At 37.2% G+C, this 17,947-nt stretch overlaps 2 protein-coding genes across 11 annotated transcripts in view; both read left to right on the top strand.

Annotated features, from left to right (window-relative positions):
• Positions 1-3,890, top strand: part of LOC307150354 (calcium/calmodulin-dependent protein kinase type IV) — a 265,657-nt gene extending 261,767 nt beyond the window's left edge. The window contains exon 11 of the mRNA XM_079857518.1: positions 2,211-3,890. Within this exon, the coding sequence (XP_079713644.1) occupies positions 2,211-2,690 (480 nt within the window). The 3' untranslated portion in view covers positions 2,691-3,890. The remainder of the gene's footprint in view (positions 1-2,210) is intronic.
• Positions 3,891-4,717: 827 nt separating this feature from the next.
• On the top strand, positions 4,718-12,795 carry elavl1b (ELAV like RNA binding protein 1b). 10 transcript variants are annotated; one of them, XM_079857401.1, is made up of 9 exons: positions 4,718-4,868; positions 5,400-5,465; positions 6,166-6,228; positions 6,364-6,544; positions 7,435-7,449; positions 7,705-7,808; positions 8,571-8,724; positions 8,811-9,036; positions 11,513-12,795. In XM_079857401.1, the coding sequence occupies exons 2-9, from the start codon at positions 5,430-5,432 to the stop codon at positions 11,835-11,837; spliced, it is 1,104 nt and encodes a 367-aa protein (XP_079713527.1). In that variant the 5' UTR covers positions 4,718-4,868; positions 5,400-5,429; the 3' UTR covers positions 11,838-12,795. The 10 variants fall into 10 exon arrangements, with proteins under 10 accessions (XP_079713527.1, XP_079713530.1, XP_079713529.1 ...); XM_079857405.1 differs by having other exon boundaries at positions 4,852-4,868; positions 5,400-5,455; positions 6,367-6,544; XM_079857406.1 differs by having other exon boundaries at positions 4,852-4,868; positions 5,400-5,455.
• The last annotated feature ends 5,152 nt before the right edge of the window (positions 12,796-17,947 follow it).

Here is a 17,947-nt window from a genome sequence, read left to right as displayed (position 1 = left end):
AATATACACTACTGGTCAGTAATTTGGGGTCAGTCATTTTTTTTCTTTCTTTTTTTGAAATAAATCAATACTTTTATTCAGCAAGGATGTGTTAAATTGATAAAAAGTTATAGTAAAGAAGATTTATATTATTAGAAAATATTTTTTTTATTTTGAATACATGCAGTTCTTTTTAACCTTTTATTCATCAAATATATTAGGCAGCAGAACTGTTTCCAACACTCATAATAAATCAGAATATTAGAATGATTTCTAAAGGATCATGTGATAGACTGGATGTCACATGTGACACTGAAGACTGGAGTAATGATCCTGAAAATTCACAGAATCACAGAAATAAATGATAGAAGAACTTCTTTCAAAAACATTAAAAATAGTAATGTGTCCAAATTTTTGGCCTGTAGTGTATTACATCTAGCATTCAAGTCAAGTCCCCATTATCTTTTATAGCGCGTTTTACAATACAGATTTAATGTGAACTTTGCTATTTTTAATAAACCTGTAAATAAATATCATTACTAATTTTTGCAAATAAATTTAAAAAATGCCATATATCCCCCAAAACTGCACAACTGTAGTGTAAAACATTAATTAAAAAAGTGATAAAAAATGCGTCTTAAAACTGACATGATTGTTATACAAAATCACACTGTCTGTGGCCTCTGGAGAACTCACAACTGCTAACATTAAGTTTAAGGTTAAAATAAATGCCATTAAATTATAGTATCTTAGGCTACTATGCAATTAGATAAACTGTTAATTCACTACATCATGCACTTTACCTGTCTTTATCCCCTTTTATCCTCTTCTCTTCTTTTTGACACTGTATTTATTGCAGACTATAATGCTAATTTATAATGTGTCATGTAAATTTGGCCATCCGTCACAATCAGGAAACTTTCACCGTGTCTAGACCTGGCGCGAGCTGCCAGGTCCGTTTCTACAGGGGAGCCTGAGTGTGTTAAAACAAACAAAAGCAAACCAAAAGCAACGCTGTCTACATTGGATGCGGCGTCGCGCACGCTACACAACAAATTACCAACAACTGATCGCGCACGCGCGCTCTTTTTCTGACGCACTTTAAGCACTCGCTGGGCGGGGGAAGATTGATGTGCCGGACTTTTTTTGCTTTATTTGGTAGTATTTCGAAGTAATGGTTTAAAAAAAATTCACTCGTTCACTCATTTTGGCGCCCCTATGGATGAGTGGCGCCCTTAGCATTTGCCTATACTGCCTATGCCGCGGGCCGGCCCTGCTTCATACGCCCTGCTTCATACCACAGTCATGTTAAAAAAACATGAAGGTTTCACGCATCCATAAAATTATTAGATCCATCGGCATGATGACAAGTTCCATAATTCCGCTTATGCGTCCTCAACCTTCGCCTTTGTTATTGTAAGAGGTTAGCGACCCCTAGCGGCGAAAAAATTTACATATTGTAGCTTTAACTCTTTCCCTGCCAGTGTTTTTTTTTTTTTTTTTTTTAAGTTTGCCAGCCTTGTCACCTTTTTTTAATAATTTTCAAAAAATGTAATGCAATATTTAGTTGTATGAATATCTGAACATGCAATATATCAAAAGAAAGAACAGAGTCTCTGCTTTTAAACAACAACAACAACAACAGCAAAAAACTTTTACTCTAGCTTCATGCATTCTTTTTTATCAACACTTGACTGTGGGTAAGTTTCATAAAAATCCAATATTTTAAACAAAAAGCTGAGGGGAAAAAAGTTTTCTGGAAAGCCGGAAAATTCCGTCAATGGAGGGGGCAGAGTTAAGTTAAAAGTTGCTCAATGTAAGATATTGGGCTGTTCGAGAATGTTATTTCTGTGCTTTTTATGAGCAGAATCACAAGCATTTTACTGAAACAGTGCACAGTAATCATGAGATACTCTGTCTAGTCAAATCAAGTCAAGTCACATTTATTTATATAGTGCTTTTTACAATAAAGATGGTTTCAAAGCAGCTTTACAGAGATAACAGGAAAATAATGCAACAAAGTTTGTTTCCAGAAGAAAATAGTGTTCCAGTCCAGTAAGCTCAGTGATGTTTCATTGAAGTTATCAATTTAGTTAATTTATATATATAGCCGCTCTGGAGAAAACCATGATGTCATCGTCCAGCTCAGTTCAGTTCTCATTTAATGGTGTCAATGCAGGGAGATCAATAATTATTGTTGAATATTAAATTAAATGTTACATTTTCTATAGGCTGCTATGAAAGCGGTGGTTGCCACAAGCCGCATGCACGAGGGCTCACGGCGGCGGACGGACAGCTGCGAGATGCCCAACACAGAAAATACCTCATGCCAGAGCAGCATACAGAAGGAAAACACTTTGGATTCTCAAAGGGAGCCCATTCCCATTAAAGAGGGATTTAAGCAGGTTGAGGATGGAGCTCAGAGTCCATCAAGTACCCCACTCCACCCTACCCATAAATCTAAATCTTCTGCCCTATCTGGGCCCATGCCCACTCGCCCACCCCTGATAGCAGACGGACACAGGCAGACCTCTGTTATACCGAAGGCTCTGATGGTGCGGCCCAGGATGCCCAAGAAGAGCTGCTCAATGGATCCTGGAGGCAAATATGAGCCTTTGCCAGTAAGCACCACCCCACCCAGTCCCAAGAACCTCAGTAATGGTTTCTCCATGGGTGTTGAGACAGGTGGCAGTACGGCAGAATGTCAGTAGACTGGATGATCTAAATAGTATGATTCTTACAGAAGACGGAGGGCCTAGTGCAAGGAAGAGAGCAGGAGAGATTATGCTATAAAAATACACTGAGAATTCCTTCTTCCCCTCTTCCATTTTTTGCCATGAGATATTTTGATACAGGCCTGACACTTGATGAGCTGTTTCTGTTTCTTAAAGCTCTTTATATTGAGGCATGTGGCTTTCATGACAATTTTAAGTTAGCGGCACAGCGAACATTGTTGTTCTTTTTGCAACAAGCATTGTGGATAAGATTGTCTCTCATCTGGGCTGAAATTCATTTTTCTCTTCTTTTGCTTTCATATGCAAATGTTCATGCAATCTTATTCCATCTCTAAAGGTAGTGAGGATCATGTATCTGTGATGTTATGGTATTTGTTTAGGAATGACTGATAAATGACTGACCCCAGTATATGTCTTTTGCCCCATTTTAATTCACCGATTTTGTATTAGCAAATTGCAAAAATGCTTGAAATGATTTCTAAAAGCTCAGACTAAAGGAAGGATATGACATCATGCCACAATCAAGGATAATGTTTTCCCCAGCTCTTCTTTGGCAGTTTATCTTCCATCAAATCTAATTGATGTCATTCAGGGTTACCAAACTGATGTCAAATGCCCTACTTTTCTGTAGTCATGACAAAATACAACATCCCGCTTCAACATCTGGGAATGTTTTAGGGAAAAACACATCTAAACTGCCACTGTACTACAAATCTTCTCTATGAGGTGGAATTAACACAACTACTATGCTTCAGCCAGAATGTCTACCTCTTCTACTGTACAGGCACTTATAGCTTCTCAAATAGTACATTCTGTATTATTCTACTCTTAGCATGGAAGAAGATAAATTTAGCATAGAAGCTAAATTTATCTGCCTCTATGAACATGTAACAGCATCAAAAAATATTTCAGTATATAATATAGTTGCTTGTCATTCTACTTTATTTTGATCTTTGCCAAAAAAAGAAAGAATGCTTTGTACATGCTGCTGACATAAACAGTAGCCTGATTAGACATCACTGGAACATTATGGCTATGTACGAATAGTAATACTTTGCAGTTAAGATGAATCATTTAATAATGTGTGTTCAATTGCAAGACAGTGTAGATGCTCTTTATATTTGAGCAGGAGTTTCAATGTTTCCAAGATTAATAAATTGAAGTGAGTTTATGCTTTTTTTGGTATAGCTCATTTATGCTGACATTGACAGTTATCAGTACACATTGACCAATGGTTGAAGCAGCAGTGGAATATTCTATCAGTTTACTTTAATAAGGAGTCTAAGGAAGAGTATTTATTGTCCTCCTTTTTTTTTTATAGTAATATTAGTAATAATATTATAATATATAATATCATATTAGTCCCTAATTGTAAGAGGGAAATGTAAAGACCCTAAAACGGATGTTAGGACTTTTGAGTGTCAATTTTAAAAAATATATTAATTTGTCAGATTCTCATAGTCAAATTGATTACAACAAACGAACAACAGTTACAACACAAAAAAAACAATTACAACATAAAAAATAATAATACATAGCCTAAGTAAATAAGTACTTAAATTAAGAAAAATAAATCATATAAAGTACCTAAATTACAGTTACGTCAGTACAGTATCTGAAATTCATTACACTGTTGCATGATTTTAATTGTTTATAGTTAAGAGGGTCGTTGTAAAGGGGGTGGGGATTAGCCTACACTGCATGATTTTAATTGTTTAGAGTTAAGAGGGTCGTTGTAAAGGGGGTGGGATACATATTGATACAGACAGATGTGTTTAAAACTACATTTCATGCTAAATTAATTTATAAAACCCGTGTTATAATACTTTGACAAACATAATAGATTGCTGCAAAAAAAAAAAAAAAAAACAACAACAACAACAACATGGCAATGCTTTGATAGGTCGTGTGATGTTTTGATGAAGGTGTGTGTGTTAGCTTAGAGTTAGAATAGATGGGGTGACTCCGCAGCATCTCTTCCTCCCGGCAGGAGGAGTGGCTTCACTTCCGCTTGAATGCGACACATCCGAGCGAACCCCCGTCTTCGGCTGAGATCCGCGCGTGCGAAGTAGGTAGAGCAGATCTCCGCTGTGTTACCTAAACATTTTGTGACTCGCTCTGCTACAACGACGGTCGAGAACGAAGGACACCAAGGTATTTTTTTTGTGCTGAAAATTATGCCATTCCTGTTATAATCTGTGAACATTATTTTCTTTAAATATGCGGACAGCACGCGCTTACAAACGCACATGAGCTTTCGGTGTTAGCTTTGATGATGGCAACAGGCCTAAAACGAGTGGCCTGAAGCGATAAAAGTACAATTATAACTTGCAAAACGAATTTAGGTAATCAAGTAACAAATATATGTGTGGATAATGGTATTATTAGAATGCTGTTACTTATGTATTTATTTGTAACGATCCGTGCTGTCCATGCAGCTTAGCCTAGTTTGCAGTTTAGCCTAGCATACATGCAAATTAGCTCCTCTTCATTGTTATGTTTGATGGGGAAAGAAATCGACGAATAGACGTTTAATTCAGTACAAATGGTGGACTTGAGTGATTTTTGTCCGTAAGCAAATTGAAATGGTCTGAATATAGTAATGTGTGGGTTGTTATAAAGCAATGTTTGTCATGGCGCTGTATATGGCGTGTTCTTTACGGTTTCTTACTATTTCTCTTTCAGACTAAAATTTTGAAGCTGTAAAGTGTCTACATGGCCGTCAGAAGAGGACACATAAGGTATTTAAAAGTGAGTATTTATTTATAATCTTGTACTGTTTCTTCAAGGAATTTACCATATAACAATTCGACACCAATACTATCGATCTATGAAGATTATTTATGTTGCCCTTTGAGCAGTGTTTGTGTTGATGACTTATTTTATTGTTTATTTATTTGATCCATTATTGGGACGAATTTTACTGATGAATCAAGATGAATAAAACATTCGACCGGAAAATAGCAAAAAATTAATTGATAGTTTGAAGGGCCGACATCATGTCTGAAACTGTGATTGTTAAAAGCAGGAGAGATGCTCCAATTAAACGTGTCATGCACGCAACGTGGATAACTTAACCACAGGTAAAAATGTCAGCTGTATGAACGCACTTCACCATGACCAAAAATGAAGAACTTTACTGGGACTGGTTTAATTTATCACTTTTAAAACAATCCCATGAACTGTATACAGCAAGTACTGAATTACTGAAACATTATTTTAAATTTTTTGGTTGAATTTTTTTGTTTGTTTGTTTAGGGAAAATCATTTTGTTGCATCAATAAATGTCTTGAGTCCTATTATTAGATTCAACTTCTTTGGTATTTTACATACTACAAGTATAAAGCCCAGGAATTGCAGTTGGCATCTAACCAAAATAGCAGTAGTCCTATATTGCATAGTGTTATTAGGTCCATATTTATATCATGTTGCAACTGATTTGTTGCTGCAGGTTTGTGAGGTTCAGAACCAGGGTAATGACAGAGACTCACACAAGGGTGCCAGCTCAGTAAAGGTAAAATTGGCCATTATTTCTGTCTGTAGACAAATGCTGGATATTATTGATAATTGTTCTTGCTCTTTTTGTTTAAGTTTAAGTGTGCCAATGCAAATTTAATGATTTGGAAACAATGCATGTTCTTCTGTGAAGCAGGAAGTATACGATATGCCGAACGGTTACGAGGACCACATGGGCGATGAGCCAAGTGATGCTAAAACCAACCTGATTGTCAACTACCTGCCCCAGAACATGAGTCAGGAGGAGCTCCGCAGTCTCTTCAGCAGCATTGGCGAGGTGGAGTCGGCCAAACTCATAAGAGACAAGATGGCAGGTATGTCTCACTGAGCTCAACACGAGTCTGTGGCTTTCTCTTCTGTGATATCTGTATGTGTAGACAAAGGCAGTTTTTTTTTTTTTTTTTTTTTTTTTTTGCATACGTTCTTGTTTAATTCCACCTCTTAGGTTTTTTTTTTTTTTTTTTTTGAGGAATATTTTATTTTCATAGTTAAGTTCTATAGGGAATGATTTTAAATATTTAAGAACTGTTGATATTAAAACAGATCTTTGAGCAGTTTATTGAAGCTTGGGTCATGGTTTGTGTCAGAATTTCACCGTCTACTGTGATATCATTTATGCTCTAAAACATTTTGCTCAAATTTGAATTTGTTTTTTTCCTCTATTTGAAAAGGATTTGCTCATTATTCTTTGTGGTACTGGCCAGATTCAATTTCTTTTAGCTTTTGGTTGGACAATGTGTGAGTCAAGCACATTTGTTTTTTCTGTAAAGGGTTTTTTTTTTTTTTTTTTTAGTGTGAGACTGCAAAAAGCTCAACTCATTTGACATTTTTAAAACTTCTCAGTTCTTTTAATGCTGTGGGCATCCTGTCTTGTGTGCAGAGTGTACATCTTTTTTTTTTTTTGTTTGGTTGTTTTTGTTTTCCTATTGTTTGAGGACAATTATCAATTTCCAGTTGAATTTGTGGAGAACCTGGAGTAGCCAAATGATGTCGGTGTGGTGCCATCTTCATGCATCTTTGCCGTTAGCTTTTATTTTTATTTCCTGCCCACAGCATCTCACTATCTGTGGATTTTATTATACTTAGAAACGTGATGAATAATTGATGTGTTGAATGTATACATTCTGTATTTTATTTACTTGAAAATGTTTATAAATGCATACTAATTTTTTTTTTTTTTTTTTTTTTTTTTTTTTTTTTTAAGGAGGTGTGAAGGAAGGTATTTGTTTATTCTTAGAAACTATTCTATAAAGAGTTTTTGATGTTTGACTTTTATTTCTGTATCCTAACCATTTCCTTGTCTGATGTCAAATTTGAATTGTTTTTGATGAACATGTAACCTTTTCTTTCACAATTGTCATTCACAAGATTAGCTTGTATTATGTTTCTTTTGTCCAGAAAGAATAGTCTGCAGGATGTGGACGAACGTTTGTTATTTTTATTTTGTTTTTTTTTTCCCTTTTGTTTTCTCTAGGCCACAGTTTAGGGTACGGATTTGTTAACTATGTTAACCCTAGTGATGCAGAAAGGGCAATCAATACACTCAATGGCCTGAGACTACAGTCTAAAACTATCAAGGTAACGTGCTAAGAGGTGTTTTTGTATCATGTTACATTATAGATGCCATGTTAAACTAGACTAAAAGCAGTAAAGGACAACGTTCGAGTCCTGCTTGCTTTCTGTAAGGAATTATTATTGTTTTTCTTTTTTCTTTTTTTTTCTTTTCATGTTAAAACTATTGTTCTTTCCCCCCCTAATTTTTAGCTTTGTTTCATTTTCTTTTTCTTGACATTTGAAGTCTCTAGACTTTGGCCCTTATCTGTATGATTGGCTGTCTAAGCATGGTTTAAATTCGGTACAGAATTATACTGAAGTCAGTGACCTTTTTCATTTTAAAGTTCATTTACGATCAATCTGCTACTTTCAGTTTTATTGTGAGGTTGTGGTGTAGAAATGGAGTCAATTTCTTGAGTATGAGATTGTGCCGAACAGAAGCCCTGCGTTGAAGTCCCAGAGTTTTATTTTATTTTATTTTATTTTATTTTACTTTGAGCATTGTAGTTTAATTCAAACTGAAAGTTGTCTTTTTTGTGTGTGTTGGAAGCATGGACTACAAAAACTGTTTAATATCTATGAACTTCAGAATTTGATTGTAGTTTTTTCTTTTTTTCTTTTTTCTTTTTCATTTGTAAAAGTCTAATGTGAGGTTCTGCTTTGGCTGTACAATGGAACTGCATTGTTCCATTAGTAATGGGAGCAAATATGATGGCTTATTTATTTTTATTTTTATAATGCATTCAAGAAGAAGGGGTCTTTGATGTGATTTCTCCATTAAATCAGGTCTCATATGCCCGGCCGAGCTCTGACAGTATCAAAGATGCCAACCTTTACATCAGTGGTTTACCCAAGACCATGACACAGAAGGATGTAGAGGACATGTTTACCCAGTATGGGCGTATCATAAACTCCCGTGTACTGGTCGATCAGGCCTCAGGTAATGATTTCTGTCCTTCATTCTGCAATTTATCATCTTGAATGTAGCCTGGGTCTCAACTATTTTGGGTTTCTTACCTGCATCAGGTCTGTCACGTGGAGTTGCATTCATTCGTTTTGATAAGAGGTCTGAAGCGGAGGAAGCCATCAAAGATCTTAATGGATCCAAACCAGCTGGTGCCTCTGAACCAATCACAGTGAAATTTGCTGCCAATCCAAACCAGACCAAGAATTCCCAGCTGCTTTCTCAGCTCTACAACACTCAGTCCCGTCGGTTCGGAGGACCTGTTCACCACCAGGCACAGCGTTTCAGGTGAGAAAGCGGAATCAGGGTTTCCGTTGTCCGGTAATTGCCGGACATTGGCCGGAAAAAAAATGAAATGTCCGACAAAATTAAATCTCTCCGGTCAAATTGTCCGATTAAAATTGTCCTAACTAACTACACGAGACGCGACACACGATAAAAGGTATCTTTTCCATGTTAATCAGAGTTTTTGTCCTAACCAGACGCGACGGCGACACGCGACATTTCTAAACGGTTTCTATTTTTCTGCGACGTCGCGCTGGAACATCAGACACAAAGTGTGGCAATGATAATCTCTGGTAGGCTACTGTTTATGTGCTTTATTTATTGTTAAAAGCGTGAAATGTGACTTTGAATTTCATTTAGTGCTCCAGCTTTGAAGCTGTAAAAGCAACAATGGATATAATTCACCTCAGATCTTGAAATTAAACAAATGGAAACATGAACGTTAAAACTGTGAACAAACAAGTGTATTCTTTGACAGAATGTTTTAGTAACTCAGTAGCCTATGCATTTTTTTAAATGGTGTAATATTTGTGAATGTTATTATGTAGCTACTTATCCATTTTCTTGCGAGTGCCTCAAGTTTCTCTCGGTAGTCGGTTAAAAAAAAAAGTGATCTTTAAATTAGGCTATTATAGGCAGTGGACTAAACGCTACTACAGTTAGCCATCTCATTCCAAGATCTTTTTGTGTGAAGTGAACAAATCCCTCACACTCAATTTTTCATAACTGTCACAACGAACCAGCAAAAGTAATGATTATGAATATGTAAAATATTGCAATGAGACATTTTAATTGTCTATTAATAAACAAGTGTTTTCTGTGTCAGCTGCAAAGATGAAGTCTGACTCGCGATCTTCGCAGTAGTGAACGCGCCGGAGAGAGATACACATTTCATACGGATCACATCGTTTTATTTTGTTTTGAATGGTTCTGTTTAAAAGTAGCCTAGAGATTTCTGTAGATAATTGATACTTTGCAGTCACGTGACTACCACGGATACCTGGTGGGCAACAAACGGGTATTTTCAACGTTGAGTCCTGTAGTTCCAGGACTTTCTAGTAGCTATCAAGTCTGTTAGCGAGCTAGCTGCATAACTATGGACTAGGATTAACTCCAAGGTAGCTAAATTGTGTAGGCTAAAGCAGACAAGTTTTTTTAAGATAATCGAGCAGTAATAATTCCTCCGTAAATAATCTAGCTCTACTGTTGGGTCATCTCTGGTTCTCATTGAAAATCATAGATATTGCAAACCTCAAAACAACCTATCACACACTTCTGTTATTGTTAGCAAAAGACGACAGCTGTTACTGTGCGTTCACACCGCCACCGGCGAGAGTGTCAAAGTGCCCGGAAATCATTCATTTTTAATGAATTTTGCCGCTCTCGCCGGCGGCGGTGTGAACGTACAGTTAGCCTAGCTTAGACTCATAACACAAACAGCTGACTCGCCGAACAAGCTGGTGAATACTGGTGGTGTTGATTGACAAAACTACAGTAACTTAAAGACACGATTAATTACATGATCATACACCCATTGTATTCAAACAAATGTTGAAATTACCTTTGATGGTAATTTGCACAGAAGTGTGTATACTGTGAAGGTTGCTTATCTCATCTGCGGTTAGTGCATCCAATTGCACAACAACCATCTGGCATGTCGTTTACAGCTCAAAACACCAACTTTTGTATAGTAAAACTGGCGACCCTTGATTAGTCTACTGGGTTTCGTTGCTGGAGAACGACGTTCTTGCCCGCCAGCCAGTACTTGTGACGTCACGTGCAAAGTATCAATAGATATATTTCTTTTTTTTTTTTTTTTAGGTGTGTGAGGCGAGTAGGCTACCTTATACGTTAAATTTCGGTTCATGGATGATAGCTTAACGTTAGCTCCAGTTCAGGCGCTGGCGCCTCCATGTCGTGATTATTTATTGTCTGCTATATTTACTTTTTATTTATTAAATCGAGAAAATTGGATAATGAAACACTGATTAAAATTAAGATACAATTAATACAAAACGAAATTCGTTTTAAAGAAAGGCTTTGTGCTTTCTGTTTGATGTCTCTGTGGAAGTTTTAAAGCAGTCTTTTAGTGCCGCTTTGAATGGTCGCGACGCGTCCGTAATGGAGAACTGTCACGTAAGATGGTAATATTATTATTATTATAAATAATAAATCGTGTAATAATCCCGCCCCCCTAATTAAGAGGCGATATCTGACCGGCATATCATCAAAAATGTCCGGAAAACGAAACCTCTGCCAGTCACTTTGACCGGCACCATTTTTTTCTAGCGGAAACTCTGAGCGGAATACTTGAGGAAATATTTTAATATTGTCCTTCATTCTGAAGATTTTCTTTCAATATTGTACTTCATTCTATGTTGTATTTTTTGCGTCGGATGTTCTTGATACTTGGCTGTTTGTGAGAAAAGCTTTTACCTGTCCTAGAGTTGCTCTCTTGATTAATCTCTTGCTTTCACAGGTTTTCACCCATGAGTGTTGACCATATGAGTGGCGTCTCCGGTATGAATGTGGCAGGCAGCTCTTCCTCTGGATGGTGTATTTTCATCTATAATTTGGGTCAAGATGCAGACGAAGGCATCCTGTGGCAAATGTTTGGTCCGTTCGGTGCTGTCACAAACGTCAAGGTCATCCGTGACTTTAACACCAATAAATGTAAAGGGTTTGGGTTTGTTACCATGCCAAATTACGAGGAAGCAGCAATGGCCATTGCCAGCCTGAATGGATACCGCCTGGGAGACAAAGTTCTACAAGTGTCGTTCAAATCCAGCAAGTCTCACAAGTAAAGGGACTTTTTTTTTTTTTTTTTTTTTGGTCTCAAGAATCTGAAAGTTAATTGAGGTTTCAGTTATTGTTGACTCTCTACATAAACATACTTGTACATCTATGTTTGGGGTGAAATAAATTTGTGTTAGTGTTTTACTGTGGGGTTAAGCAAAAGCTAGAATTTTGAAAAAGTAATTTGTCCCTAATGCCTGGCATTTGTGAAACCCTGGACAATTTAAGTCACAGATGTATCGGAGGATCCTTTTTTGTTTGTGCACACTTTTGGGATACCTTAAAGATTTCATGGCATTATTGCTCTTTCCTTCTAACACCTCTTCCCTTAATCACAATGGACTTGTTGGTCCCATTTTCTTTATATTATAATGTGAAGACTTTTAGCTTTTTTGTCATTACAAACTACACACATTCTCACCTCTTCTAGATCTTTGTAAATAGGCCACCTATTCAGTGCTCCAGCTCGCCCATCTGTAAGGTAAAAGAACATTGGAAGGACCAAAGAACTGCAAAGAGTGTAAAGCATATGCCTTTAAATGTTTTAGTTTTCATGGTTGGAAGTTAAAAACCGAAACCGCAAGTATTGTCATCTATGATGTTGTGTGCTGTTTTTTTTTTTTTTTTCTCTCTTCATTGCAGTTAGCTTTTTTTATCGCAGATTATTTTGTTTCATATTAAAATTTGTATTGCATTTAACAGCGCATTTCTTTTTATGTTTTATTTGGAAGGTGGTTAGGAGCAGTTTTAAAATTTGATTTTACATGGGGTTTTTTTGTGTTTTTTTTAACCAGCATTTGAATTCACTCCCCCACTTTGTAAGGTCTTGGCAGTTTCTGGATAAATGGATTGAGTCTGGTAGGAGCAGAGTTGTTAGGCACATGGCTACAGGTTGTTGATACATATTTGGTTAGATCAATGTTCACTTACACATTTGCTTGTAGAATTAACATAAATCCATTTTAATGTAGTGTTTTACTATGTACTTAGTCAATCTTTAAATGGAGCTTTGTACATTTTAATGTGAAATTTGGATGTGCTTTGAGACCTTGTCAAAAGTCATGTAAAGGCCACACAAAGGTGAAGAATTGTATTTAATTGTTCTCAAGATATCAGTACTAGTACACATCCGATTGCAGACCAGCACTATATTTGTGTGCATGTTCATTTATGACAATAGGTTTGACATCAGTAATTGTACACATCATGCTTTGGGTCATTATTGATAATGTGACCTAAAGTCCTGTAGCATGATGTTCCATGTATATCATTCAAATAAATACCATTGTTTTGTCATAATTTATTGTTAATTTCACTATGATTAATTGATTAATTTAATTGTACTTTTATAGTTGAGAGTGAAAAGACCTCCAGGTAGCTTAATTTATCTTTTTCTTCAAGGTTATGTTGAAGAAGATGCATTACATATTTTAGTTGTACATGGACTTGTGGAGTATATGAGTTTCTTTTTATGAATCTAGTCCTATGAATTACGCTTGTGAGACTTTTCAGTAGTTTGTGAGGACGGGATTATTTTTCCTCAGGAATTCTTTTTTATTATAAAGTGTTAAAATAGGCTTGTTTTTAGGTGAACCTGATGAACTTGCGAAAGCATTGGTGATCTTTGCAATTTGGAGGCCCACCAATGAGGAAAAAAAGACAAAAACAAAACATTGCATGCAATACGACTGCAATTACTTCATCTCCGTTATATATTTAATGTTATCTCTTTAACCAGGAGCCTATACCATGAAGCCGGTTTTGGTGGCTAGCCAGGAATGTTTCATTTGAGTTTGCGCCAACCCTGGGTTTTATTAAAGGCACACTATGCAAGATTAGCATAGTGATAACATATAAAGCAGCCTCTAGGGTCCGTGTAACGCTTCACAATTCAGTTTTCAGACCATACAATGCAAATGCGAAATTGCAACCATTCTTTTTTTTTTTTTTTGCTTTTCCAGTACATTATCAATGGATTTTTGCCTTTTTCTCCCCTTTTTTCAATTTTACTTTTGCTAAATTGTGACTTCAGAAACAAACATTTGAATAAATGAAATCTAACAGATTTTCTATTTTTCCATTTTTCATCTTGTAATTTGTGCCGTGGGTGGTACCATTAGCACGGGGGTGTGGCCATGGACTAACTTTACTATCATTTCATTGATGTAACTGCTTTATTTACACTGCATGCACGTTTGAGGAGAAGTTTAAAAGACAGAACACAGGACAACATTTTTCACCCGAAGTGCCATAACTTTTATTATTAGGCTAATAGTCTACGTGTACTAAATTATAAGGCAGTCTCGGACCGGCCATCGGGAGCAGCCGGGAAAAGTGAAATCCCGGTGGCCTGGGTATGATTTGGCACATTGCCCTACCTGTTTGTATTGACCTTATTAATAAAAATACTACCAAGCGAAAATATAGAAAAAAAGCTTTTTTTTTTTTGTTAGTTTTTTAGCTCTCGTTTGTAATAGCCTACAATACAATAAAGATGCAGATGTTTTCACTATAGCGGGCATTGTTCGTTACCACGGCATCCGCTTGAGCTTCTGTGTGCTTTAGCTCTACACAAGCGGCAACCTCCCCGTCTCTCTCTTGAAACCAACACGGAACTGCAATTCATTGACTGGCCGCTTGGCCTGGCTGCAGAAGTGAGTCAAATCTGTAGGCGTTTCTCAATGTCAAGGAAGGATCCTCGGAAGCCAGAATTCCGAGGATGCTACGTCATCGACATCCGTCGAAGGACTGTTCCAATGTTGAGGCTCCTCGGAATTTCAACCAAGGACTGCGTCCTTCGTTCGAAAAATATCCCATACACAGGAAAGGATGCATATGAGTAGACTTCGCGCTCTTCACGCTCTCAAATCACCCACAATCCTATGCGCGCAGCTTTGCTATCTTGTTAAAAAAATTCAAAATGTTAGACGTTAACGGACTAACGCGGAGTCGGAGCGTTAATATGCTTTCAAATGTAAATATATTTACGTTACCAAACATTTGTTTAAAAAAATAATTACATCCATTATTTTATGGATCAAATTGACCTGCACTGTTTAAACACACTTGACAGTCAAATAATCAATATGATTAAAAAGGAGTTTATTGATTTAAAAACGATTATATTGCCTGAGTGAACAGAACTGCGTCCATAGCAACGCTCTGTTTTTCATTTTCACTGACGTAATGACGCACTGACGTGCACTTGCTAGCCTGTTCCAGAGCCGTTGAAAAACCATAGACAGTAGAATGCTTAAGAGGAGCCTCGCCTAGCCTCTGAAGGAAGTGACTTGGAAGGACCAGTCCTGCCAAGGAAGTATCCTTGACATTGAGAAACACCTATATCTCCCTCATGTTAAAATTACCAACTTTACAGCAGAAAAAAATATGTTTACAGCCTGGATCTCTATGTGGCTTTGGTCTATACAGCTAATTTTGCCCTTCATAACAACTGTGAGGGGGGTGAATTATTTTATAACTCGTCCGTTTAGTTGATTAATATTTAAATTTAAGGGTGTGGCCAGTTACCACTTGAGTGACAGATGGATTGCCGCTGTCAGTGCTAGGCTGCTAGCCGTTTGTCTGCTGTTACTAGCCGTCACTTCACCTCAGCAAATGTTAGCTGCTGAACTTGCCATCTCTGCAGTGTTTGTGCTTTTTTTCTGGATTATTTCATACAATTTAATACTTGGGTACAAAGCCCACGTCTTTGGATTCCGTCGTTATCGTTCGAGAGAACAACCAGCGCTGTATTTCAGTTGTTTTCCTCTGTGAACATGCACTAATGGATGTCTGACAATTTCGTTGCTTTTTGGGGTTTTCAAATTTAAAATGTCAATAAATGCTCGTTCGTTCTGCTCTCACGGAACAGATGGATTATAATATGCTTATGTAGCAGCTACCGTCAGATGAAATCATGCAGGCGTCGACGCTTTCTCCGTCCGTGCAATAAATGCACATGAATGAGCGCGGATTTTCTAGCACATTTACTTGCACTTCAAAGGCAATATATCTATGGTTTAACCCATTTGAGAGACGGCCAAAATCAGAATTTAAAATGGACTGAATAAGCTCTCTGCGAACTTGAGCAATGCCGGGCTGACGGACCATGAAATAGTGACTGACATGTATGCACATAAATCACTGTCACACACAAACACTCTCGAAGTAATACACAGTCTCACTTGTAGCCATGTCTTTTAACTATTATAATATTTCGAAGGGCAAAAATAGGAACGTTTAATTGGCTTTACATCATCAGCTAACTCGATCACGTCGAGCTAGGTGATTTCAGATAGCCAGGCCAGGCTCCTCAGTCAGCTCCAGTCCACTCACGCTCCGCCTGTTTGCCTATTTTCTGTTATCCGGGAGTGACGCAAGGCCAAGATGGTGACGGCCGGCTCCGCCCACTTTAGGCTTCAAAAATGCTCTTCAGAAACCTACGGGTGACGTCACGGACACTATGTCCATATTTTTTTACAGTCTATGGCTCTACACCGCTTCTCGTTCCCGTAAAATGCCCTTAAATCTAGCACAGTTGTAGAACTCTAGTCTGTTCATTACAATAGAAGCAGTTCGCCGGGATATGAGCATGAGGCGATACTAGGCTATAGCTAACTGTGCTGCAAATCCAGAGCAATAATATTTATTTATTTTCAATAAATAAACAGAAATACCTTGCTACGTTTGGCACATTGCCCAGCTTGTTTTTTATTTATTTATTCGAGCACATTAAATTCGCCATTCAATAATGAATCAGCACTATAGACATTAAATATTGTATTAGCCTACAAACGAGAGCTAAAAACCTTTAAAAATTGGGGGGAAAAATATGCTTTTTTTTTCTAGATTTTTGCTTAGTAGGCTATAATTTTTAGCGTTATTCTAGATTCCCGTGAAGGATCTTGAAAAGCGCTGCTGCTCGCGAGCCACCCCCGTTCTGCTTCACTGAAAATGAACTGTCTGGGATCTCGTGGTTGTGGCTGCCTAGGCTACTGTACCATGTAAAATGAACAACAACAAGGATATAGCTATATATTAATAAAATAAAGTAAGAATGAATAGGTAAATACAAACAGGGCAATGTGCCAAATCATACCCAAGCCACCGGGATTTCACTTTCCCAGGCTGCTCCCGATGGCCGGTCCGAGACTGCATGCTTTATAATTTAGCACAGATTAATAATAAAAATGATGGCACTTCGGGTGAAAAATGTCGTCCTGTGTTCCGTCTTTTAAACTTCTCCTCAAACGTGCATGCAGTGTAAATAAAGCAGTTACATCAAGGAAATGATAGTAAAGTTAGTCCACGGCCACGCCCCGTGCTAATGGTACCGCCCACGGCACAAATTACAAGACGAAAAATGGAAAAATAGAAAATCGGTTAGATTTCATTTATTCGAATGTTTGTTTCTGAAGTCACAATTTAGCAAAAGTCAAATTGAAAAAGGGGAGGAAAAGGCAAATATCCATTGATAATGTAACTGGAAAAACAAGAAAAATGAATGTCTGGTTTAAATTTTTCATTTTTGCATTTGCATTGTATGGTCTGAAAACTGAATTGTGAAGCGTTACACGGACCCTCTAGGGAAGACACTAGCACGCAGACGTGAATCATGGCAGAGTTGACGAAGATACCGGTATACACAGTGGGGAGGGGATCAGACCATGAGTGCAGAGACGGCTCTGCGTGAGTGTTATTTATGACAGTAACGTTAAATACAAGTACTCCACAGCAACTCTAGGGGTCGCTGTTTGACAAAAACGGAAAATGCATAGTATGCCTTTAAGATTAATGTGGTTTGGAATTGGTAAAATTGTGCTTAAAAAGATCAGAATATCAACTTGCATAAGTAACTATGGTGATGAGCTAAAAGCCAAACCACATTCATGGTGCCAAACTACTATTAGTTTTGTATTTAATAAGTGATATCTCACTTATTAAATATCACTTTTAATAAGTGATATTTAATAAGTATTAAATATCACTTTTAATAAGTGATATTTAATAAGTGATAGCACGACTCCCTCTGATTATGCCGTATAATCAGATGGGTAATTAAGCAGGTTTTCTTTAACAGGTAAAATGGGCCAAAAAAGAGATTTATCTCGCACTGAAA

The sequence above is a fragment of the Squalius cephalus genome (assembly GCF_949319135.1).
Source record: "Squalius cephalus genome assembly, chromosome: 22".
Lineage (NCBI taxonomy): Eukaryota > Metazoa > Chordata > Actinopteri > Cypriniformes > Leuciscidae > Squalius > Squalius cephalus.
This window is presented reverse-complemented; position numbering and strand designations above follow the sequence as displayed.